General features: G+C 37.6%; 2 protein-coding genes across 3 annotated transcripts; both read right to left on the minus strand.

Annotated features, from left to right (window-relative positions):
• Positions 1-90: 90 nt before the first annotated feature.
• Positions 91-7873, minus strand: prkra (protein activator of interferon induced protein kinase EIF2AK2). Its single transcript, XM_022740250.1, has 8 exons — positions 7661-7873; positions 5489-5664; positions 4804-4885; positions 4096-4174; positions 3677-3794; positions 3485-3579; positions 3202-3364; positions 91-1561 (listed from the first exon to the last, which is right to left on the minus strand). Exons 1-8 carry the CDS (start codon positions 7711-7713, stop codon positions 1404-1406), a joined length of 924 nt encoding a protein of 307 aa, XP_022595971.1. The 5' UTR covers positions 7714-7873; the 3' UTR covers positions 91-1403.
• Positions 7874-8628: 755 nt separating this feature from the next.
• On the minus strand, positions 8629-15160 carry LOC111218362 (caspase-8-like). 2 transcript variants are annotated; one of them, XM_022740635.1, is made up of 14 exons: positions 14998-15088; positions 14859-14906; positions 13512-13800; positions 12534-12639; positions 12146-12281; positions 11662-11735; positions 11462-11510; positions 11178-11197; positions 11055-11085; positions 10871-10951; positions 10656-10747; positions 10430-10544; positions 9805-10303; positions 8629-9294 (listed from the first exon to the last, which is right to left on the minus strand). In XM_022740635.1, the coding sequence occupies exons 3-14, from the start codon at positions 13790-13792 to the stop codon at positions 9114-9116; spliced, it is 1665 nt and encodes a 554-aa protein (XP_022596356.1). In that variant the 5' UTR covers positions 13793-13800; positions 14859-14906; positions 14998-15088; the 3' UTR covers positions 8629-9113. The 2 variants fall into 2 exon arrangements, with proteins under 2 accessions (XP_022596356.1, XP_022596357.1); XM_022740636.1 differs by lacking the exon at positions 14859-14906 and having other exon boundaries at positions 8630-9294; positions 14998-15160.
• Between the last annotated feature and the right edge of the window lie 5912 nt (positions 15161-21072).

Consider the following 21072-nt stretch of genomic DNA (forward strand, 5'->3'; position numbering starts at 1 on the left):
GTAGAAACAAGAAAAATGTGTGGTCAGAGAAATCCTAATTAGGCTTTCCCCTTAAATTGTTCAAGCAGGAAATCTGAGAATTCACTGTAAAAACTTCAGATCAAGCCACTAAACCAACTATTTTTTAAATATATTTTTACCATTCTTTTGTGTGATCGGCTTGAGCTTTTTCTTGTGTCTTACTTATCAAACCGCACAGATCAAGAGTGAATGAACCAGTGCACAGGCCCTGATCTAATTGCCTTTGTACTAATACAGCAGAACGTGCTGCCTCATGAATTGATGGCTGTCAAGTGGTCGGCTCCCACGAGAGACATTTCATTCAATAACATTGCAACAGCTCCTGAAGGCATCACAACAATCTGCTCTCTCAATACTGTCTATTGACCATTCACAGAAACCAACACTTGTTAACATTAAGTGTTTTGGGTTTATTTTCTGAATTTTTACACATATTGTTCCTGCTATTATTCTCCACCAGGGTTCAGTTCATACAGCAGAGGACACCAGTCAGTAAATTTATTAAATATATCATAGGTTTTACTATTATGTACTATGAGGCACACTGCAAAAAAAAAACAAACAAAAAAAAACAGACCAGTGGAAAGGGCATAAAAAGTCACACGTCATCTATTTTGAGAGTTGACCAGATAACAGCGGGGGTTGTATTGTAGACTGCATACTGACAGATGGAAAAGTGGAAAATACAAAAAATAAATAAATTCAATTTTGTTGTGATCAAAGTGCAGATCATTCTTTTAAATTTAAAAGCTAAAATAATCTCTCCTCTTCTATTCACTTCCATTTTCAGGCGACTATTGTATTGAAGTTTAACAGAAAGGCAGGAATCTCTGGAGAAAATTAAAGCTCAACGCATCGCTGCAGAGGAAAACTATGTGGAATAAAAAATTTAATTAAGTCAACTGAAACCTAAGAACATCTGCATACTGACTGAAAAAAGGCAAAGAATTTTCAACACTGAAAAAAATAAATAAAGCGAAACAGTTCAAACTATTAATATAAAAAAATTCATGAGGAAGTGCTTCATAATATTCACTGTTGTGTTCCTACTTCATTTACACATGAAGTTCCTTAAATATATTTGTCATCTTATCTAACACATAATGACATCCTAACAGCCTGATGGCAAAATTTTTGATTTGACTATTTCCTCACTGATATTGTTCTACAGTTGTATGATTCATGTTGATGTACCTTTAAATACTGTGGAGCATGATCTGCTTTTGTTATACGTTTACATAATTAAAAAAATATACCTTGACCTCATATCATCCGTGGGCAGGAAGACTAAGAGGGAAGAACAATCTACAGCCTCATCATGACTAGACATCAGCTGATATATGTGGCAATGTGGGTGAAGCGACTGTTGACTGTTGTAGTGTTTACTTGATGGAGGCCATGATCTTGATGTACTGGAGAGCGCTGTGTGCTGCGTCGTTGTGCGCGTTGCTACAGGAAATGCCTGTGCCGTGACACACGGTGACCGGGGAGGTGGACAGCTCTGCCAAACACTGGTACTGGCCGTTCACCGTCAGTTCATCTGCCAAAAAACAAAACAAATATTAATATCAATTAATTAAGCAATATCACACGAGAGGTTGTGATGTTGCACTCAATATCAGCACGGCTCTGATTTGATCATATGTACGAGGCTGCAGGCCGTGTACGTACTCAACAGCCGAAGACAATGACAGCCGTATACAACAGTTCTACGAGCGCCATCTTAGTTAAATAAGCAACAGATTATGATTTGTTTGTTTCTTTCATCATTTCTTTGGCTACGTCAACACAAATAGTTCTGCACCTGGTCCTGGACTGTTGCAAAGCAACACATTAACATGTCCCTGACCTGCACAGTGCACGCTAGCTTGTTACTTAGTCTACGTTACCTCAGGTGTGCGCTGAAGTATCCAGGCTTCTTCTCTTTATCCTCCTCTGTCAACCATCCACCATTTAATTCAAATGTTATTTCTGAAAATATTTTTCATCTTTGTTTGTTACAGTCTAAGAAACTAAACGACCGTTAATGTGACGCTGATTAACGGTTAATAGAACACCTGTAAAGCGGAGTGATACATGTGGTTAAAAGTCCCAGTGCTGTTGTACTCTATATCAGCGCTCATAGGATGCCTCTCGTCCAATCAGATTACTTGGTCGGAACTAACTGTTGTATAATAAAATCAACATATTTAATAAAATATAAATTATAGCTTATTTAAAGTTACAATCCTTTACATTTTCATGAAATCACATCCTGTTTTTGATTTTTGCTCTGCATTTTTTTCTGCAATACACATTCAATGTATTTAAATTTTATAATCTTTATTAGTTGTTATCATTATCACTATCATCTACTGCTGCTGCTTCACATTAAAAGCATTAAAGTCGCGAATCAAAGGGTGGCTTTTACTGTGAAGCAGCCACAGGAAATTGATCATCAGCACTTAAAAAAATAAAAATGCACCTGTCAGATTGACCTGTTAGATGAAGAGCTGCAGGTGACAGACTACACCTCCAGTTCTTTAGCAAAGTAACTTAGCAGCGTGAAATCAGACTGTGGTTGCAATGAGTAAACAGATACATCAGTTGCTCTTCTGTTCCTTCTCAGAGAGTTTTTGTTGTAATATTAAACTATACTGGCTGTTTCCATGGCAACCACAAGTGTCAGCAAATCAACCAGAACTAAACTCCTAAGGATTACAACTTCAGTATATCATTACATTATTGCTATGTTGCTTCTAGGTTAGGCAAACCGTAACTATGGAAACATGAACAACAGCACCAACAGAGACATTGACGTTAATCCTGTTTACTGATAAAATATCAGCTATCACATGTTTGTATAAGCTCCAGCATGAATTAAGAAATCAAAAAGAAATTATATATTATTTAGAGATTCCATTATCTCTTTGTTCTCTCACTAAAAAAAATTTAATTCTGTACTGAAACTGCACTCATGAGGCGTCAGGCTTTTTTTTTTTTTTTTTTTTTTTTTCAAACTTCCTAATTTTTATTTCTACACTTTACAGGACAGTTGAGATGCTGTGTCCGGCATCTCTCTAGCGTTTGCATTGGGAAGAGCTGAGACGGGAGTGAATGAAGTAAGGAGCTGCGTTAGCTGAACAGAAAGCACTCTGGATCTTTGACAGAGAAACACAGATGCAGTGTGGGCTGTCTCACCAATATCGAAGTATGTGACCTCAAAGCCTTGCTCCTTGGACAATTCCAACATCATCTGAATGTAATCTGTGTTGGGAATGCTCAGGGGATTTCTTCTTAGTAAAGACATCTTCTCTGCTGATGAGTTCCTTAAGTTCTCAAATCGGACACTTGGTTTAGGCGTCTGAAAATGAGACGTGAAATGTAACACAAAAAATTTGAGACATTTTAAAAACTTTTGACTCTGAAATGGTGCTAATGCCTTCAGAGGTCACAAAAAAAATGCTAGAAATATTTGACATACCCATGTGATTTCAGAACAGCCTGACAGACTTTGAAGTTTTGCCACCATTTTCTCTGCAGCTGCCTTTTTTGCTGCCTTTTTTGAGTTTCCTATAGCTGTCAAACACAAGACAGAGAGTGAGAACAGGATGAACGAAGAAAAATTACAGCCACTTTAAAAGATTTTACATGAATCTCTCAAAAAGACCCATACCCTTCTCTGACAGGGACTCCATTCGACAAGTAACTGTGAATTCTCTCTTGTGTGGCGGACCAGCCTCCGTTACAACTGTGTATTCAGGAAGACGCCATCCTCTCTGCAATGCTAGCTCCTACAATGAAATGCCATAGAGGAAAATAATGAAGACAAGAAAAAATCGAGTTAATATTTTCTTTATTTGATACTGATAATGCATATTAGACAGGAAATAACCTGTTGCTGCATGCCGCTTTCAAGTACAGCTTAGTAAACGGACACAATTTTTTATTTCTGAAAGTAATTACATTTGTCAAGCTTTCCTTTTTTATTTAATTTTGGGGCATTCAAAACATATACAGACAGACGGACACACACACATGCGGACACACACACATACACATACAACAAAGTGCATAAATCACACATTTACAGACCTGCAGTATCCCCACTGAGTTGGGATGGTTGTTTGTTTCTGCTGCAACACCATTACTCTCAGACTTCACAGGAACATTCCTGTTGGAAATCACATCAAAGCATAGCTGCAATAGATTAGCATACACTACAACCTATCAGCTTGGCAGTGTAGGGCTTCAACTAACCATTATTTTCATTATGGATTCATCTGCCAGTTATTTTCTCGATTAATGAGTAACTCTTTTTGTCTGCCTGTTAATTTCCGACAGCTCAGGGTAAATTGCTTGTTTTATTCAACCAACAGTCCAAAACCCAAAGATATTCAGTACTATCATATATGATGACAAAAAGCATCAAATTCTCCCCCTTTAAAAAGTAAATATTTGGGGTTTTTTATTCAAAAAATGAGTAAAACATTCGACCACTGCAGCTGTGCAGCAACGCACTGCTAAAAAAGCTAACATCAAACTCACCTTAGGGCCACAGCTGGGTTAATCTGAACAATATCATTTGCCAGAACCCAAATTGACACACTACAAAACCATTGCAGATTGAGTTTTGCCAAATTAAAAGTCTAAAAGGCAAAATATTCACATTTAATGAACCTGGGACCAGTGAATTTCTGGTACTTTTGCTTTGACAAATAATTAGCTAAATGATTAATTCATTATCAAAATTGTTGCCAATTAATTTTATGTCCATCAACTAATCGTTTGATCTCTACTCACACTGTTCCAGCATCTATTTGCAGCATATTCAGGGCAGCCTCTGCAGCAAGGTGTTTAGCAGCCTTTTTACTGGGACCTTGACCTGACACAAAATACAACCAGACACAGATTATGAAATACATTATAGAAATTATTCTTTAAAAAGCACCATAGCCTCAAACCACTCATCCACCCACAATGGCAAAAAAACAAATATGCCTGTAAAGACAAGATTTGAATTCCTGTTTTAAACCCTGGAAGCCCACAAGACGCCTTCAATCAATTGTGTCTCATTGTACTATCCCAGAAAGTAAGATGAACCCTAAAGGCTACTGGAAAGGACACGATGAAATAAAGAGGAAAAGAATTGTACTCTAGAGTAGTTGTTTGAAGATGTCAAATAAGAAGACTGGATTATTTCTCATCACCTCAACACTGAGAGCTTTGAAAATGCTTGACATCCTCTTCTCTGGACCTGCACTGTTCTATGCCTGAGGCGAGATACCTTTGTTAAAAAAAAAACAAGGCATATAGAGGATATATTTAAGAGTATGCTGCAGCAACAGACACAACTGTCAACAAAGAAGAAGTGACAAATAATACACTACAGACAGGAATGAGCAATGTATGACTTTCAGTTCAAATAAAAGACTTCATTCAGTGACAGACAGCTGTCAACACAGCAGGGGTGGGACCGTTCACGTACCTGTGCAGCCCACGTCTCCGATTTTGACACTGAAGACGAAGCTGGGCTGGTGAGCTTCTCCTTCAGCCTTCTCCATCACATACACGGGAAGGTTCCCAGTTTTGGTGCCATATTCATGCAAGATTTGTATAGGTGTTTTCCCAGGATTGCTCCTCTGTGTTTCAAGTGTGTTCAAGCTGCGTGTATTAAACAAGTATACACAAAGACCAGAAGCATAATAAGTGCGCTGTCGCTGTATATCTGAGCCAAAAATCAGGGCAGTTAATAGACCGAAAATAATGAATGCAAATGATAGGATGTGTTTGTTTGTATGGCAATACTTGTGTCTTATTTTTTCATTTTGATTTTCCAACAGATATTGGCAGTTTATTCATATATACATATGAACCACCAAAAAAAGTCTTACTGCTTCTTATGGAAGTATTTTTACTTTTTTTTAATTTTTATTATTCTATTAGGATATTTATTTTATTCAGATGGTTTGAAGCCTTACTGTTTACTTATCCAAAACTACTGATAGCTTTAACTGACCATTATTTTCATTCTTCCATTGGTGCAGTCCCAGTTTCAGCTTTTTAGGACTCAAAGATATGATGCAAGTTCCTGATAAGATGACAAGGGCTCAAGGCTGGCCCACTGTGAAACTGACAAACACTCCCTCCAACCTTTTTGAGCCCTTTGTGCACACTTGTCATACATCTGTATGCAACACTAGAGATTTCGATTCTGAGAATGTTTCACAATTTATAATCTTCTAATGTTAAAAACTGGAATGATGTGGGATGTCTCATATGATGGACATTTAAGGAACTGGCGAGAACAAGTTTACATGCATGTGCTGAAGCAAGCAATGTGTCGGCTTCTTTGATCTGTGAGGTCCTTCTGAATTAACTGTCATCTGATTTTATCAGCACTTCCACTCACCACAGAAATGACTCTGCCCAAGATAAATGATTTTATTAAGTGGCTTTTAGCCTATAAACCTTCCTGCACTCACACACTAAAGCTGATGCTTGCTGAGGTAAAGGATGCTGTACAGTGAACAATGAGACTTACATTTGTTTATACTTTCTCCATCCAGGGAAGAATAATGAGGGATCTCCCCATAATACTGATTTGTACATCCAGTCCAGCAATTGATCTGACAGGCTTCTGGTGACAACCTGCCTCTCCAACACTCAAACCACCACAACTGCATGACTGCATCAGCCTCCTTTATATGACTATGAAATCAGTGCCAAGTGGTGAATTGACATATTGTAACACATGATGTCAACTATATTTATCATATTTTATTTATGTCTTCTTGGTGTTCTGTTTGTCTGCCTGTGTCAAAACATTATTATAATCAGTATTGCTTAGCTGTGTTTCGCTGTGCCCTGTAGCACTGTCTTGAGGATGCATATTTTGTTGTTATTACTGTCTTTATGGAGTCTTTTTATCCATGTTGATAAATGTACATTGTCTTTAGAAATAAAACGATGAAGTGACATTTCTCATCTCTCATTTTAAATCAGCATCCCAACACATTTTGTAGAATAAGTCACTGCAGGTACAGTCGCTCTGTGCCACGTTTATAACTGTAGTTTTATCTTTCACAGCATAAAAGCTAACGCTGTTGAATCTTTATTTAACATAAACTAAACACATGGGAGAGGGTTGGATGATGTGCAGATTTTATTATTACTTTTAACATTGTGGCAGAGTTTTATCCGTCAAAACCTAATATACTGTACGTTAGCCAGCTAAGCTAACCCCGGTAACTCCAGCTCACCGACATTAATGCCGTTAGCTCATTTGATGAGTATATTATATGTAAGTATATTCATATGTTTGTTTATTCTGACGCTACCAGGAGTTAAATATAAAAGGTATAGAAGGTTCAATATCAGTGATATAACTTCATAACGCTTCTTTTTGGGCATTAACAGCATTAAGATCCAGCTATTGCTCAAGCAATAGAAAATTAATTTTAGCATTCATTTTATTTGTCACATTTTCACTTCTGTGAAATCCACGTCCAGCTTCACTGGTGATATTTAGCTGTTTTTGGATTTGTTTCTTTATGCCTTGATATTTTAACACTTCATAAATGCTGCCATTGTGTCATTGTTAAAGGTTAGCCATCGTTAAACACATTTTAATACATTTAAACGATTAAAAACAACTAACCTGACGTCGGCGGTGGTTTTCACTGCTGGTGACTGGTATCCCTCCTGAGACATATTTACAAGTTTCTGTGGTCAGCGGGCTGAGCAAAGACTTCGGTCAAGGTAAAATCTCACACACACACCACTGTGAGAGATTTTTCTGAGCATCTAGTTAAGTTACTGTGAAGAAAATTAAGTGGCCTAAAAAACGCTATCAACTCCTCATTGCAGCCTAGCCGGGGGAATTACCGAATTCAACATCAACATCAACATCCAGGTCAGCGGCAGGTCAACTGATGGCACTGCGCGGAGCTAAGTTGTTTACCGCCACCTGCTGGTAGGTGATGGTAGTTCACGCAGGGCTTAACCGCATTCAGATTTCAAGTGCTTTTCTGTGTATAATTTAATGCAAGAAGGAAATCTGGGATTAGCCAAAGATGAGGAAATGTATTTAAATTAAAGATAAACCTCGAAATAAACACAGGAAAAACCAAAGAGCTGGCAATAGATTTCTGCAGGACCAAACCCCCCCCACCCACACCACTGAACATTCAGGGTATGGACACTGAGATTGTAAAATCATACAAATACTTGGCTGTGCATTTAAACAATAAACCGGACTGGATTGACAATATTCATACATTATAGAAGAGAGGCCAGAGCAGACTTAATCTGCTGAGGAGACTCAGATGAACTATTGTCTAATATTAAATTGTATTGTCAATGACCTGTGCGCAGACATTTCCTGAATAAGAGAATACAGACTAAATAAAGACTTTGTCACCAAAGACACATTTTCATTCCAATTGTGATTAATTTAAGATGTTCAATGAACAGCTGCACTGAAGACTCAGCAGGTTATGAATGTAACAGACTGTAACAAAATACATATAAAGAGTGCATTTTTATATATATATATATATATGCATATAAACAAACAGAATGAATAGGTTTTCAAATTGCTAAATACTTTCATAGTGGCAGTATATAGAAATTTATTGCTTGACTGATGGGAAATTGTTGTGTTTGAACTGCCGCAAAGATTACGTGGATTTCTAATGTGTAACAACCATATGCTCCTAGTCATATTAAATGACAATGGTAACAATAATACACTCAAGTACATGTATGAAAAGAATAAAAGCCAGGATGTTGCATTTACTTCTGAATTGATGTGCATGATTCGATTGCACAGTTCATTTAATATCATGTACAAATATTTAATTTCGACAATTACACTGTAGATATCATACCAGAATGACTGTCTCATATAAACCTTTAAAAAATTGTGTGACAAAATCATCTCCAATAAAGCTTCACCTCAAAGTTTTCAGTCACGCCATTGTCTTTATCAGCAAATGCAGGCTTGCTCAGGGGTCGTCATAAAAATATAAAACACATTTGGATAAGGCTTTGCAACAGTTTACCCAACAGATTCAAAACTTTAAACAGTTTTTGTAAGATAAAAACCCCTTTCAGGGAACATCGGATGTGTGAGACAGCAGGCTGGGAGGACGGGCTTCAGGGACAGGAAAGACCACTCTCTTCCTGAGTGAGAAGGCTGGTTGAGGCATTTGCTTTTTTTTACCGGCAAAATCGGACCTCTCGCTAACATCAGCATTCACTTTTGTCAGGATAGACACGAGGTCAATCTCCCTGGAAAAGACAAGAGATACAATTAGATGGTGGCCTAAAAAACTACCAACGTAGAATAAATGATTCTCTAATTTTAACTATCATATATATGAGAAGTGACTAAAATAGAGGTGAAGAAAGTACTAAAATAATTGACTTAAGCATAAGAAACAATAGCACACTATAAAAATACAGTTCAGGCATCAAAATTAAAAGTACTCTCTATGCAGAATGAAATCTGTCTGTGTCATATTATCATATTATTGAAATACTAATATTGATGGAACAATAGTAGTTTAAGATACAATAATGCATCATTTATGTATCATAAACTCATTATATGTTTAGTTTTCTGAAATGTAATTGTAACTGTGTAAATGTAGTAAAAAGTAAAAACATTTCCCACTGAAATAAGTAAAAATATTAAGTATAAAGAAGCATATAATGGAAATATAAATGGAAATGAATTTACTTTCCACAACTATAAAAATTCATATCATCCAAAAACATCTGATATGCTGTGTCACTAACCTGGGCACCATCTGGACCAGGTTTTGGCACAATGACTGAATAAACCAGGTGCCATTCTTCCTCTCTCTGAAGGAGGCGAAAAAAGGAACGGTGGCCATTGCCTGCAGGAAATCAGCATCACATGGGATAGAGTTGTTCGCTACAACAGCATCACTACTAACAGGACTACGTGCAATGCCATCCGCCTCGACGTAGACGGCCCTTTGCTCGCTGGTGCCCTGGCAAGCCTGGATGAAAAACAGCTTGGGTTTTGCTGCCAAAGAGGGGCACATTACTCCGTTCAAAGGCTCCATCAGTTCCATGAGCTTAACGGTGTTGCCGTCCACACCACACACCCCTCCCTGCTGACCATGGCTAAGAACACAGCATACCACACAGTCCATCTGACCGTGGTCTCTTCTGCCGAGCTCCTGCAACACAGACAGCATCTCCCTGCTCGTACAGTCGCGCCGTGTCTCGATCTCAAAGCCCAGCCACTTAAACACATCATGTAGACACTCTGGAAGATATATACGTAGAAATTTAAATACACACAGCAACATGCCCACATACAGACAGAGCAGGGCTGGAATACATGCACCTGTTTTCATCTGAGATTTCCAACATTACATAAACATAAGCTTACTTTCATCAATCATGGTCCCCTCCCGATTCTTGAGATTGGATCCAGAGAAGTTGTTGTTGTTTACTATCAAGCAGATACCTCTCTTTGCTGCAGTCATGGGATATATTCCCAAATCCTACAGAGATAAAGAGAAAAGTTACATGTTCATGCAATAAGAAGCAAAGCAGGGTCCTGGGCGGCCATGAGCACATACACTTGTATAAATAGGACGATATAAATCACACACCTCACTGTTTGTATTGGTAGTCTGAAAAATCAGCTCTTCAGGGGAGGTCTCGTGTTCTTGAGACAGCAACAATCCCACGGCATCTCTTCTCACTATGAGACGATGTGATGATCACAGATTTGAAGAGCAACAATTTTCAGCAAAGTCACAGTGGCAAAAATTATATAGATTATTATCTGTGTGAATATATGTACAATAAACTTCCAAGGACGTACAGCTGCTTGTTTCAGTGTGTAAACCACTCAGTCCATGTGACAGGGCTCCATATTCATCTTCACCCAACACATCTGGAAGATCTAGGAAAGTAATAAAAGAGGATTCAGAATAAACCAGTCCACTGAACTACACTTGAAAACAATTTTTGTTGTAAAACAAAAAAACCCAAACCTCAAAACTCACCCATCGAGGTGTTGGAAGAATTCAAGGAACTCTATGTTGGACACAAGAGAAATTAAAAATGATTATTAAAGACAAACAAATGTCATGCGTCATTTAAGTGTGTGAATTCTATCAGTTTCTCACCTGGGCCGATAACTGGAATTCTTCAAAGGAGGAAAAAAAAAAAAAAAACATGATTAGAATTATAATGCTTGACAAAATGGTTAAAAAATACAACATATGTTGACTGTGAGGGCAGTGGCACATTAACTTATACATCAGACTTACAGCTACAATTAGACATGTTTGAGAGTAGGAAAAAAATCAAGTTTGTTTGACTTTTACTCTTTACTTCGCTTTTTACGCTTTTACTTCTCTACATGTAAATATACTTAAGAGAAGAGACGTGTTATTATATATCAGTTTACCTGATCTTATACTCGAGACGGACCTTTCAGAATTTAAAGATTGAGGGTCCTGATAAAGAACACAGAAAAAATAAGACATTGCAACAAATGGCTATCGCAGAGAGAACAGCATGTAACACTGCATTGATGTGAGGATAATATCATGGTAGAAATCTTTCAGTGCAACTTGGACGGATTCAAAGCAGAATCAAAGACTGTACCTGGTTTAGTTCAAAAGGGCAAGTTATAGACCTCGATCTGCTGAACTGTTGAGCCATAGGCCTGGTTGGATGTACTGTGATGAAAAAAAAAAGAAGAGAAAAGTAAATAAACAGTAACATGATTTACATACAGATTAAACAGCACATATTAAAAACAAGACAAAAAAATACAAGTCCCCTCACTGTAAATGATCAAATATGGGGGTTTAAGGTTAAGGTTAGGGTAAGGGCTCCGGTTGGTCAATGCAATGTCCCTTAAGTGACTTCATGGAGGCCCTGCTGTTTCCAGTGCTGCCGTCTTCACCACGCGGTGTCTTCACATTTTTCCATTCCTGTTCTTGATTTAATCTGCCTGCCTCCTGTACCTGTCCTATTGAAGTCTGAGGTAAGGTCTTTTTGCTGACTCTAACATCTGCTGTTGCATCCTCATTCTTACATTTGTTGTTGGCAGTAACATTTGCAATGAGAATTTTCTTTAGCTTACCTGGCAGTGCTTTGAACTGGTTGATCTTTTCTTTCAACATGGGACAGATTGACTGAATCATTTTCTCCAGTTCGTTTAAATTAGTGTCACTGAGGAGGTCCATGTGCTCCATCTCCAGGAAGACCTCCAGTGTAGTCTGAAAATCACATTTAGTTACATTTCATTTTATCATAAGGTAAAATGATGCATACTTCACAGCGGAAACTTCATTAATGTTTTTCAAATGTCTTTTTAGATCAATTAAACATGTATGAAGTTGAAGCGCTATTTATAAAATATAGTTTGTATGTTTATGACTATGACTGATTGCCTAAACACCTCTGCATCTAACTTGTCTCTTCTCTTCAAACATGGGTTTCAAACATTGACAGTCTGAAGAGGCACTCACAACATTGTCCTCCAGTTTTCTACGTGGCAGCGTTTTGTTCAACAAGAACTTCACATGATTCAAGTCATCATCAGTAATCTCCTCAGACAGGCTGTAGAGTAGCTTCCTGGAATAACAGAAAATAAACTGTTGAGTGTTGTCAGAGTAGGCCTGGTGCTTGACTGGACAGCCACACTTTTTCTTCTCCTGATACAATCTCCGATGCCTACATTGGTCAGTACCAAGCCCCGATTCCATTACCAGTAATCTTTATTTTTAATAAATAAAAATGTGTATCTGAATCAGACTGAATATGCAACTATTTTGATTATTGTTGAATCTTTTAGGTTATATTTTAACCAAAAGCGCCAGAACAATTCAGTGGTTCCAGCTTCTAAAATGTGAATATGTGCAGGTTTTATAGTAGTAGTCTTCTACAACAGAGAATTTAATATATTTGAGTTTTGGACTGTTGTTCAGACAAAAAAAAGAGGAGGTCATGTTAGACTGTGAGAAACTGTGATGAGCATTTTTTTTTACTCTTTTCCAGACGATTAACTAATTAACTAATGATTTGCACACTTATCAGTCATGACAATAAACCTACTTCTATGTAACATGAAGCTGTAACTATATATACAAATTTTTATACTTTTTTTTTTGCTTTGACTGCAAAAACAGGGCCGGTATTTGTACTTGTAACTTTGTAGTTTCCTGCTTTGAACATGTTCACAAAAGCAGTTGATATAATGTTTGCACAAGTCTTATTTAAACATTCCTCACATAATGTACTCCACAAACTTCAAGCAAAATGAAGTTGACTTTCACACATCATTTCACAAATTCTTTATTGGCTCTGATACAAATCCCATGCTGTATATGTATGTAGATTGGTGCATTCCTATTTAGCAAAGTGTTTACGAAGATTTTTCTGTAAGGTAAATCATACTTGATTTACTTTAAAAAAAAAAAAAGAAAAGTTAAATACATTCAGCCCACCTGTAAGGAGAGATGAGGCTACTGGTTGCAGAATCTCGATCAGTGAGAGCGAGGTCACGGACCAGACGGGTGCGTTTAATAGTGGTGAGAAGCTCAGTCAACAGGTGTGGTTGCTCAGGTGAGAGATGGTCTTGATCGGCCAGACGAGAGAAGAGGTCATTGGCTGAATCCACAGAGGTCGGGTTTTGGCCCAGGAGGTCAGTGCAAAGAAATGCTAAATCTTTTACCTCGTCCTTTCGCAGGGCCTTCCCTACCTCCAACAGCAGCCTCTGAAAATCCATTTCCTGTACTAAAAACAAGATAACCTCACTCAGATGTTTTTCTCTTTCTCTAACATTGTGTAGTACATCGTACCAGTCATTACTTCCTCATTTAGTTACTTTATAACCACAATTTGATTTAGTGAAATTGATCACAGGTAATGTTAATAACATCTGATGGCGTTCGGGAGGAGTTTGTGTGCATTCTTTTTAGCTTTTAGTCAATGTCTACATTTTTACACATCATGGGACTGATACTTTTCACCCTATATATCTATATAGAGCACATACCATTCAGGTTTAGACCTAACTACAGTGGCTTGGGTTCAAGTCCAGCCCGAAGCCCTTTGCTGTATGCATCCCCTCTCTCTCCCTGACTTTCCTGTCTCTCTCTCACGGCAGCTATCGCAAAAAAAGCAGAAACTGCCCCCAAAAAAGACTAAACTGAACTCATTGTGCTTGGCCCTAAACACCTCAGAAAAAAATATATCATATAGTTACACTGGATGGCATTACCTTGGCCTCGAGTTCTACTGTAAGGAACCATGCGGTTGTTTTTGACGAAACATTAGTCTTAGAAACATCCTGTCTTAAAAGGATGCTGAAAAACGAGTCGTTCCAAAGTGCAGCAACCTGTGTACTGACAGGAACTAGAAAAAAATATCAGATTTCTCTCGTGTTAGATTCACTGCATTGGCTCCCTGTAAATAATAACCAAGCTCCATCACATCTTAAAAACCTTGTAGTACTCTCTTATTCCAAAAGAACTCATCACTCTCAATGTGCAGGCTTACTTGTTGCGCCTAAAGTCTCCAAGAATAGAATGTGAGGCAGAGCCTTCAGCTATCAGGCTCTTCTCCTGTGCAACCAGCTCCTACTTTTTTGGGTTTAGGGAGGCAGACACCCTCTCCACATTAAAGATTGGAACTAAAATTTTTGTCTTTGATCGTTAGAGCTGGCTAAGATGAGCCCTGAACCCTGAATCATCCCTTAGTTATGTCTGCCATAGGCAGACGCTGCTGGAGGAACTCCCATGATGCAGCGCTTCTTCTTTTAAATGTCGTATCTAACTATAATAATTACATACCATCACGTAATCACTTCTTCACACTTGCAGCTGCCTCACTGTCACTATCTATGTAGTCAAAAGGTTTGATTAGATTTTCTGCATGATTTAACCACAGGACAGATTTTCTACTCAATCCAAACATGTCGCGCAGTGTTACCTGTTTGGAGACGAGTTTTCAGCAGGTCAGACTGAGGAGGATATTTGTCGTCTACTTCAACATACCCTAAGTACTGTAGGCAATAGTAGACTACTGAAATATATTGTCTGAAATCGCACACATGAACACAGTTCAGGGCGCAGCTCACGTCGACCGAGCAGGAAGTGGGCTACAAATCGAAAGTATAAGAGTTGAAGGCTGTACCACACGTGCTTACATCACTCCAGAGAGAGAGGGATGGATCCTGGTCGGCTTTAACCCCAGAAACAGGGTAGTTTGTCAAACCTGAATACACAGCCTGTAACCTGGTGACATAAAGTCAAGTAACATGTCATAAAAGTATGTTAATAATTAATTTAGGTTCAACTAGACTAATCTTAATTTGAATCTAGATGTTAAATGTAGCCAGAGGAAACAGCATAAACTTTCTAAACTTACATCCACGTCTATATTTGCTTGATTTGTCACAATTACCCAGTGGGTAGACTATCAGTGTTGTTCTTTGGGTTCAGGATGTATGCACAAAAATGGAAATTAACATTTGACAATATTTGATAATGGAGTCAGTGCAGAAACGTTAGGTAAAATTACCAGGAAATCATAAGAAAATAATTATTTGGAAATGACTAAAAAAAAAAAAAGTCTTACAGAAACCTAGGTTGAATAAATGTCTGACTACATTTTTTACAACAGCATCCGGTCTGTTGGCCATGTCAGGTCACGCATGCCCTACAAATATTCAACAACAACTTATAGCCAAGATACATGAATTTATTGTACTTAAAATAAACATACACATAAACATAACAAACAAACAGGTAATTTTATAATCATTTTGACAAGAATCGACTGTTGTCCATATATTGTCATATAAAATATTAGTTTTGATATAGGGACATATGCTGTCACAGGAACATATGATAACAAAAATTAGGGCATATCAGTTTTGAATCAGTGCAAGAAGTATCAAACTGCAGGTGACCATAGCAGCAATACTGCATTTATGCAGTGTTACCAGTTAACACAGAGAGGTAAGAAACTGTGAAAACTTTGACAATTATTTCGAGTCAGTTTAGCCTATTTTGGTATTTGAAAAGTCTTCATAAAATTATGTGATAATACACTTTAAGGCATGCTATCTAATGGTGTCAAGTGAACTCTGTCCAGTATTTTCATTTATTAAGACACTTTATTGTCCATTAACATTGAGAAAATATGTCTATGGTAAGTCAACAAAACTCAGTATTGAGAACCACACTGCCCTACAAAGGCAGAGAGCTGTTAAGCACTACAGAAAAGCTGAAGTTGAAAAAAAGAAGTTTTAAACATTGATGTATTAAGAACTTTTTAATCATATTTATATGTAATTTAAAAGTAGCTTAACCACACCAAACTGTAAGTTCCACTAGAGTCAAAATTCACTAGGTACTGCTACTCTGCTAAGCTAGGCAAGTTACCTTTTTAGCAGGGTTACTTTAGCTATTTTTTTCTCTATGACTAGATTTAGCTGCTGCTTTAATTATACAGTACAAACTAAACAAACTTAATTATCAAGATGTTACTTCATCAAAAATGATATATTTCAATTGCAGGAAACAGATGAAGGCAAAGTAAGTAAATTAAGCTTTAGTCAGGTCAAGCTAGCTGTGTTATCTCCAGCTAGCTTGACCTAAATTTGACACTCTTTAGTTAGCTTGACTGTTTCATTTGGTTTTTAGCAGGATTTTGTTGTATATAACATCCCCATTTCTTTGCAATTAATTTCTATTGCATGAAAAAAGCTAATTTCACATCCCATTCTGATCTCAACTGAATTTTGACTGTAAATATGTAGTTACAGCATTTTAGCTTTGTAGGGCAGCATACAGCTCCACAAATTCCCCTTAAGGTTGCATTATGTTTTTGAAATTATATATAAATTATATTTTTTTCAGAAGAAAAGAAAATATTGATTAATACTATAAACTAAAATCTCATTAATTATGTGTGCGTATTTGTTTGTTTGATTTGGGTTTGATCTTCAAGGTCTTGATGTGTCCTCTGCGTCTCACTCTGACACTGAGCCATGCCCGGGAGTTCACACCTGAGCTGTTGAACCTGAAGGTCTCTATGAAGGAGACACACACACACACACACACACACACACACACACACACACACACACACACACACACAGAAAAAGGTAGAACATTGTACAACATTAATGGTAAAACAACCTTTCTTGATTCAGCCACATCATCCATAAAAATTAAACCTTTGGACATAGGTGTTACATTGAATACAAGCCAGTTAACTTTTAATGCACCAAACAGTTAAGTGAACTCTGTCACCATTCATATCCAACAGTGCTGCAGAACCACAAGACACAATCATGTCCCCAGTTCTGATTTAAAGTTGAAACTTTGAAACTCATACACCCATATTCATGAATGTCTGCAAAGACTGGGGACAAGGGAGGTCTCAGTCTTGCTGTAGGTTCGTGAAGTACATAGTATGCTGCATGAGTGTGGTGATACTTCAGAGATGCGAAGTAGGCACTCTCATTCCTCAACTGATGAGGTCCACTGTGTCACCAGAGGGCTCATCAATGCAACGTGGTGTCCCATATTATTCCCCTCTTGATTTAGATAACTTAAGGTGCCCTGCTGACTGGATCGTTTCTGCAACATTTGCAGCACAAGTAAAAGCAGAATTTTACATTTAGCAGCATTAAAAACATAATTTACAAGGTTTTCATTGGTGGCACTTTGTGCTCAAAGTATAGCATGGTATAGCATGCATTCACATAATAATTTTTACATGTGGAAATCTGGAGTACATTTCTTGATATAGCCTACAGAATGTGCATTTTGCCCCAAATTCACAGTAGCTGGTGCAATATGCATATATATATATATATATATATATATAGAAAGAGAAAGTAGCTATAGGATTTGAGAGGTATGTTATTCAGGCTGTAGTATATAGAAGCTAAAGACTTACTGTCTTCAAAAATGAAACAGAAAATCCAGTTACTTTTCATTTCTGGATATTGAGAAAGTATAATTATTGTCTTCTACGTACTCATAAGTCTTTTGGACCAACTAATCTCACTAGTGTTCTCTCCACTACCAGTGATGGAAAAAGTACCCAGATCCGTCTGTTAAGTTAAAATGCAGTAATATTATCAGAAATTATCAGAAAAATGCCTACTGGTGTATTAATGAGTAAACAGCATTTTTATCTTGTGCCTGGTCATGCATTAATTCATTTTACCTATTTCATATCCTAATGGGCGGTTTAATTTACAGCAATGCACCATATTTTATTGGTTCACAACAGGTTTTAAATGTAAAATCTATAACTTGTAACAAGCAGTAAAATAAACATATAGTCTAAAAGTAAAAAGTATCATAGAAAGGAAATATTCAATAATAAACCTAGACTAGCACTGGTTATGAATACTCATTTATGAGCTATAACACTGAGATGAATATGTTTGTGTGTGTGTGTGTGTGTGTGTGTGTGTGTGTGTGTGTGTGTGTGTGTGTGTGTGTGTGTGTGTTTGTGTGTGTGGTTGAACACTTACTGTCAGTAATGAGGGAATGTACAGCGGTGATGTGTCTCCGTCCGAGGCCGTGACTCCTGGACAGCACGCAGTCGACATAGATGTCCCAGAAAACCCGGGCCAGGTCCCAGTACAGCGCCGTGTGTTTGCTGTTGTCTGACGACCTGAGGAACACCATCAGGTCCCAGAAGGCGGGCACCGTGTCAGCGATCCTCGGGGAGCGCATCTCCAGCAGCAGCGCCGAGGAGGAGTCCCAGCACTGCGGGTTTGCCCGGTGGGCCGTCAGGGGGTCCACTTGACCCGGCTTCTGGCCCTGCAACGGCACGGCACACATGCAGCTTAGCACAAACACCGTGGCCAAAGGTATGTTCACGAGCACTGGGACCATCTGCAGAGGACACAAAACAGGTCAGCTTTTTCTATTGATTTATCGGTAAAGTTTAGTAACAATATTGATCAAGTTTAATAGCTTTTAGAGTGATACAACTTTTGACGTTATGTAAATACTGAAGAAAAATAAGGCCGGTACAAATACTTAAAATGTCACATTCATGTTGCATATGCTAAAAGTACTGCATAATAATTCGCCTCACACTCAAGAGTTAACAGTGATAATCTGTTCTGCAAATTCAAACATGCAAATTAGGCCTAAACGTTGTCTAAATAGAGAGCAGTCAGATTATTTTCTAGTAGAATAGTGTACTTACCACTAAAGCTGGGTGGACTAACAAGACTATAATGTTGATTGGAGTTTGGTAAATATCTGTTGGGGCTTAATTGACGTCAGTGCCAACCTCCTCTGCACGCACGAGTTAGCGTAGTGCTTGCTTTTAGTCATTGGTACCTTAGTTGTTTGTATTTGTTGCATTACTTTCCAGGTAAAATACGCATGTTCAGTTTTTTTTAAGATTAATTCATGTGCATGCTTGTACATTGTGCAAAAAATATCAACATCTTCTGTGCAAAACTGTTGAGTTACCCCCTTGAAAGAGTACAAATTATTATTAAATGATAAAATATTCTTAAGTGAGCATGCGTTGTAAAAGAAAGCACATTTCTTAGGGTTGTTCTGCACACACTGATCACCCTTGTCATCAGGAGAAAAAATAGCCACTGTCTGTTTCCACTCATAGCTGAGCTGCTATCATACAATCCAAAAATAAGATCATTTCATTAAATGATTTCTCAGCTCTGCTTTGCACAGATTAAAATCCTGCTCAACAAGAAAAAATGTGTTTTAGTTTTATGTGCTTTATGAGCTTTTGATGTTACAGTACAGAGACAGACTCTGACCATATGACTGGTCCACTTGATTAAAGGACAGGCTGATTATTTTCACTATTAAGCTATTAATTCTTCTATTCAATGTCAGAAAATGACTATTCCCTAGATATTCTATATGAAGATGCCCCTGTAGCCCAAGTGGACATCTTCAGATTTCTTTTTTTCCTTTTTTTTTCTTGAGATGGTGAATGATAAGGCTTCTACAGTTTGTAGATGACACATTTGAGTTATGAGTCCCTTAAGAAAACCAAATTGTTTGGGGTCAAGTAAAGAACAAATGTCATTTATGTTACCACGTCTTCCAAATTTTTAAATTAAGTATTACAGTATTACAGAATCTTCATTCAGGGTATGAAGGCAATATGGCATATTGTGCTCAATGTATACATAGGACACAAGTTTTCAGTTCAAGATAAAGAGCCAGCAGAAAAAACATAAGCAATCTGACCTCAGACAGTTGGGTGGTTCTGCTTTCTGTAAAAACAAGTTCAATGATGAATGGTGTTCCAGAGAGTGGTGCACAAGTTACATTTCTAGGCTTTTACTGAAATGTCACATGCATACTTGATCTCAAATGTAATTACTTTCTCAGTGAGAGGCCAACACTAAATGTACGGGGTGGGTTTCTTACTCAGTCATTCATTCTTCTGATGATGCAAAAAAGCAGACTTTACCACGTTTTCCGCTGCAAAGCCTAAATTATAACTTTTAAATGAATACCATTTTCTTATGCATATTGAAACACAAAGTGTAATGTTAGGATGCCTCTAGACAGGAAGTGAAGCAGTAAGGCACAAATTATTATTATTAAATGAAAATCTTTTATTGCTCTGCGTGCTATGAGGAAAAAAACATTTCTAAGACAGTCCACAGTGATCTTTTCTCCACACACTAATCAACCTGTCATATCAGTAATTTCCCAACCAGGGGTATTTGTAACCCTGGGGGTACTATTGCGGTTGCTAGAGGGTACATAAATTGTGTTGTAGCACAATTAATCTGAAAAAACAGAAAGTACAGTTTGATTTAAAAAATATATATTCATTCTTATATACTGAGTCAGTTGTAACACCTTGTGTTGCAGTTGAATGTGTGAGAAAACTATTAGCATGCGAGTAGAGAAGTTAAGCAATTTGCTAAAAATGATAAGGTAAACAGTGTCATTAACAAAAAATAATGGATAAGCAATTCAAAGTTATCAAAAGGTAATGGCTAAACGGTTGAAATAGTTAGCTAAACGCAGT

The sequence above is a fragment of the Seriola dumerili genome, unplaced genomic scaffold (genome assembly GCF_002260705.1).
Source record: "Seriola dumerili isolate Sdu_G_001 unplaced genomic scaffold, Sdu_1.0 BDQW01000052.1, whole genome shotgun sequence".
NCBI classification, from domain to species: domain Eukaryota; kingdom Metazoa; phylum Chordata; class Actinopteri; order Carangiformes; family Carangidae; genus Seriola; species Seriola dumerili.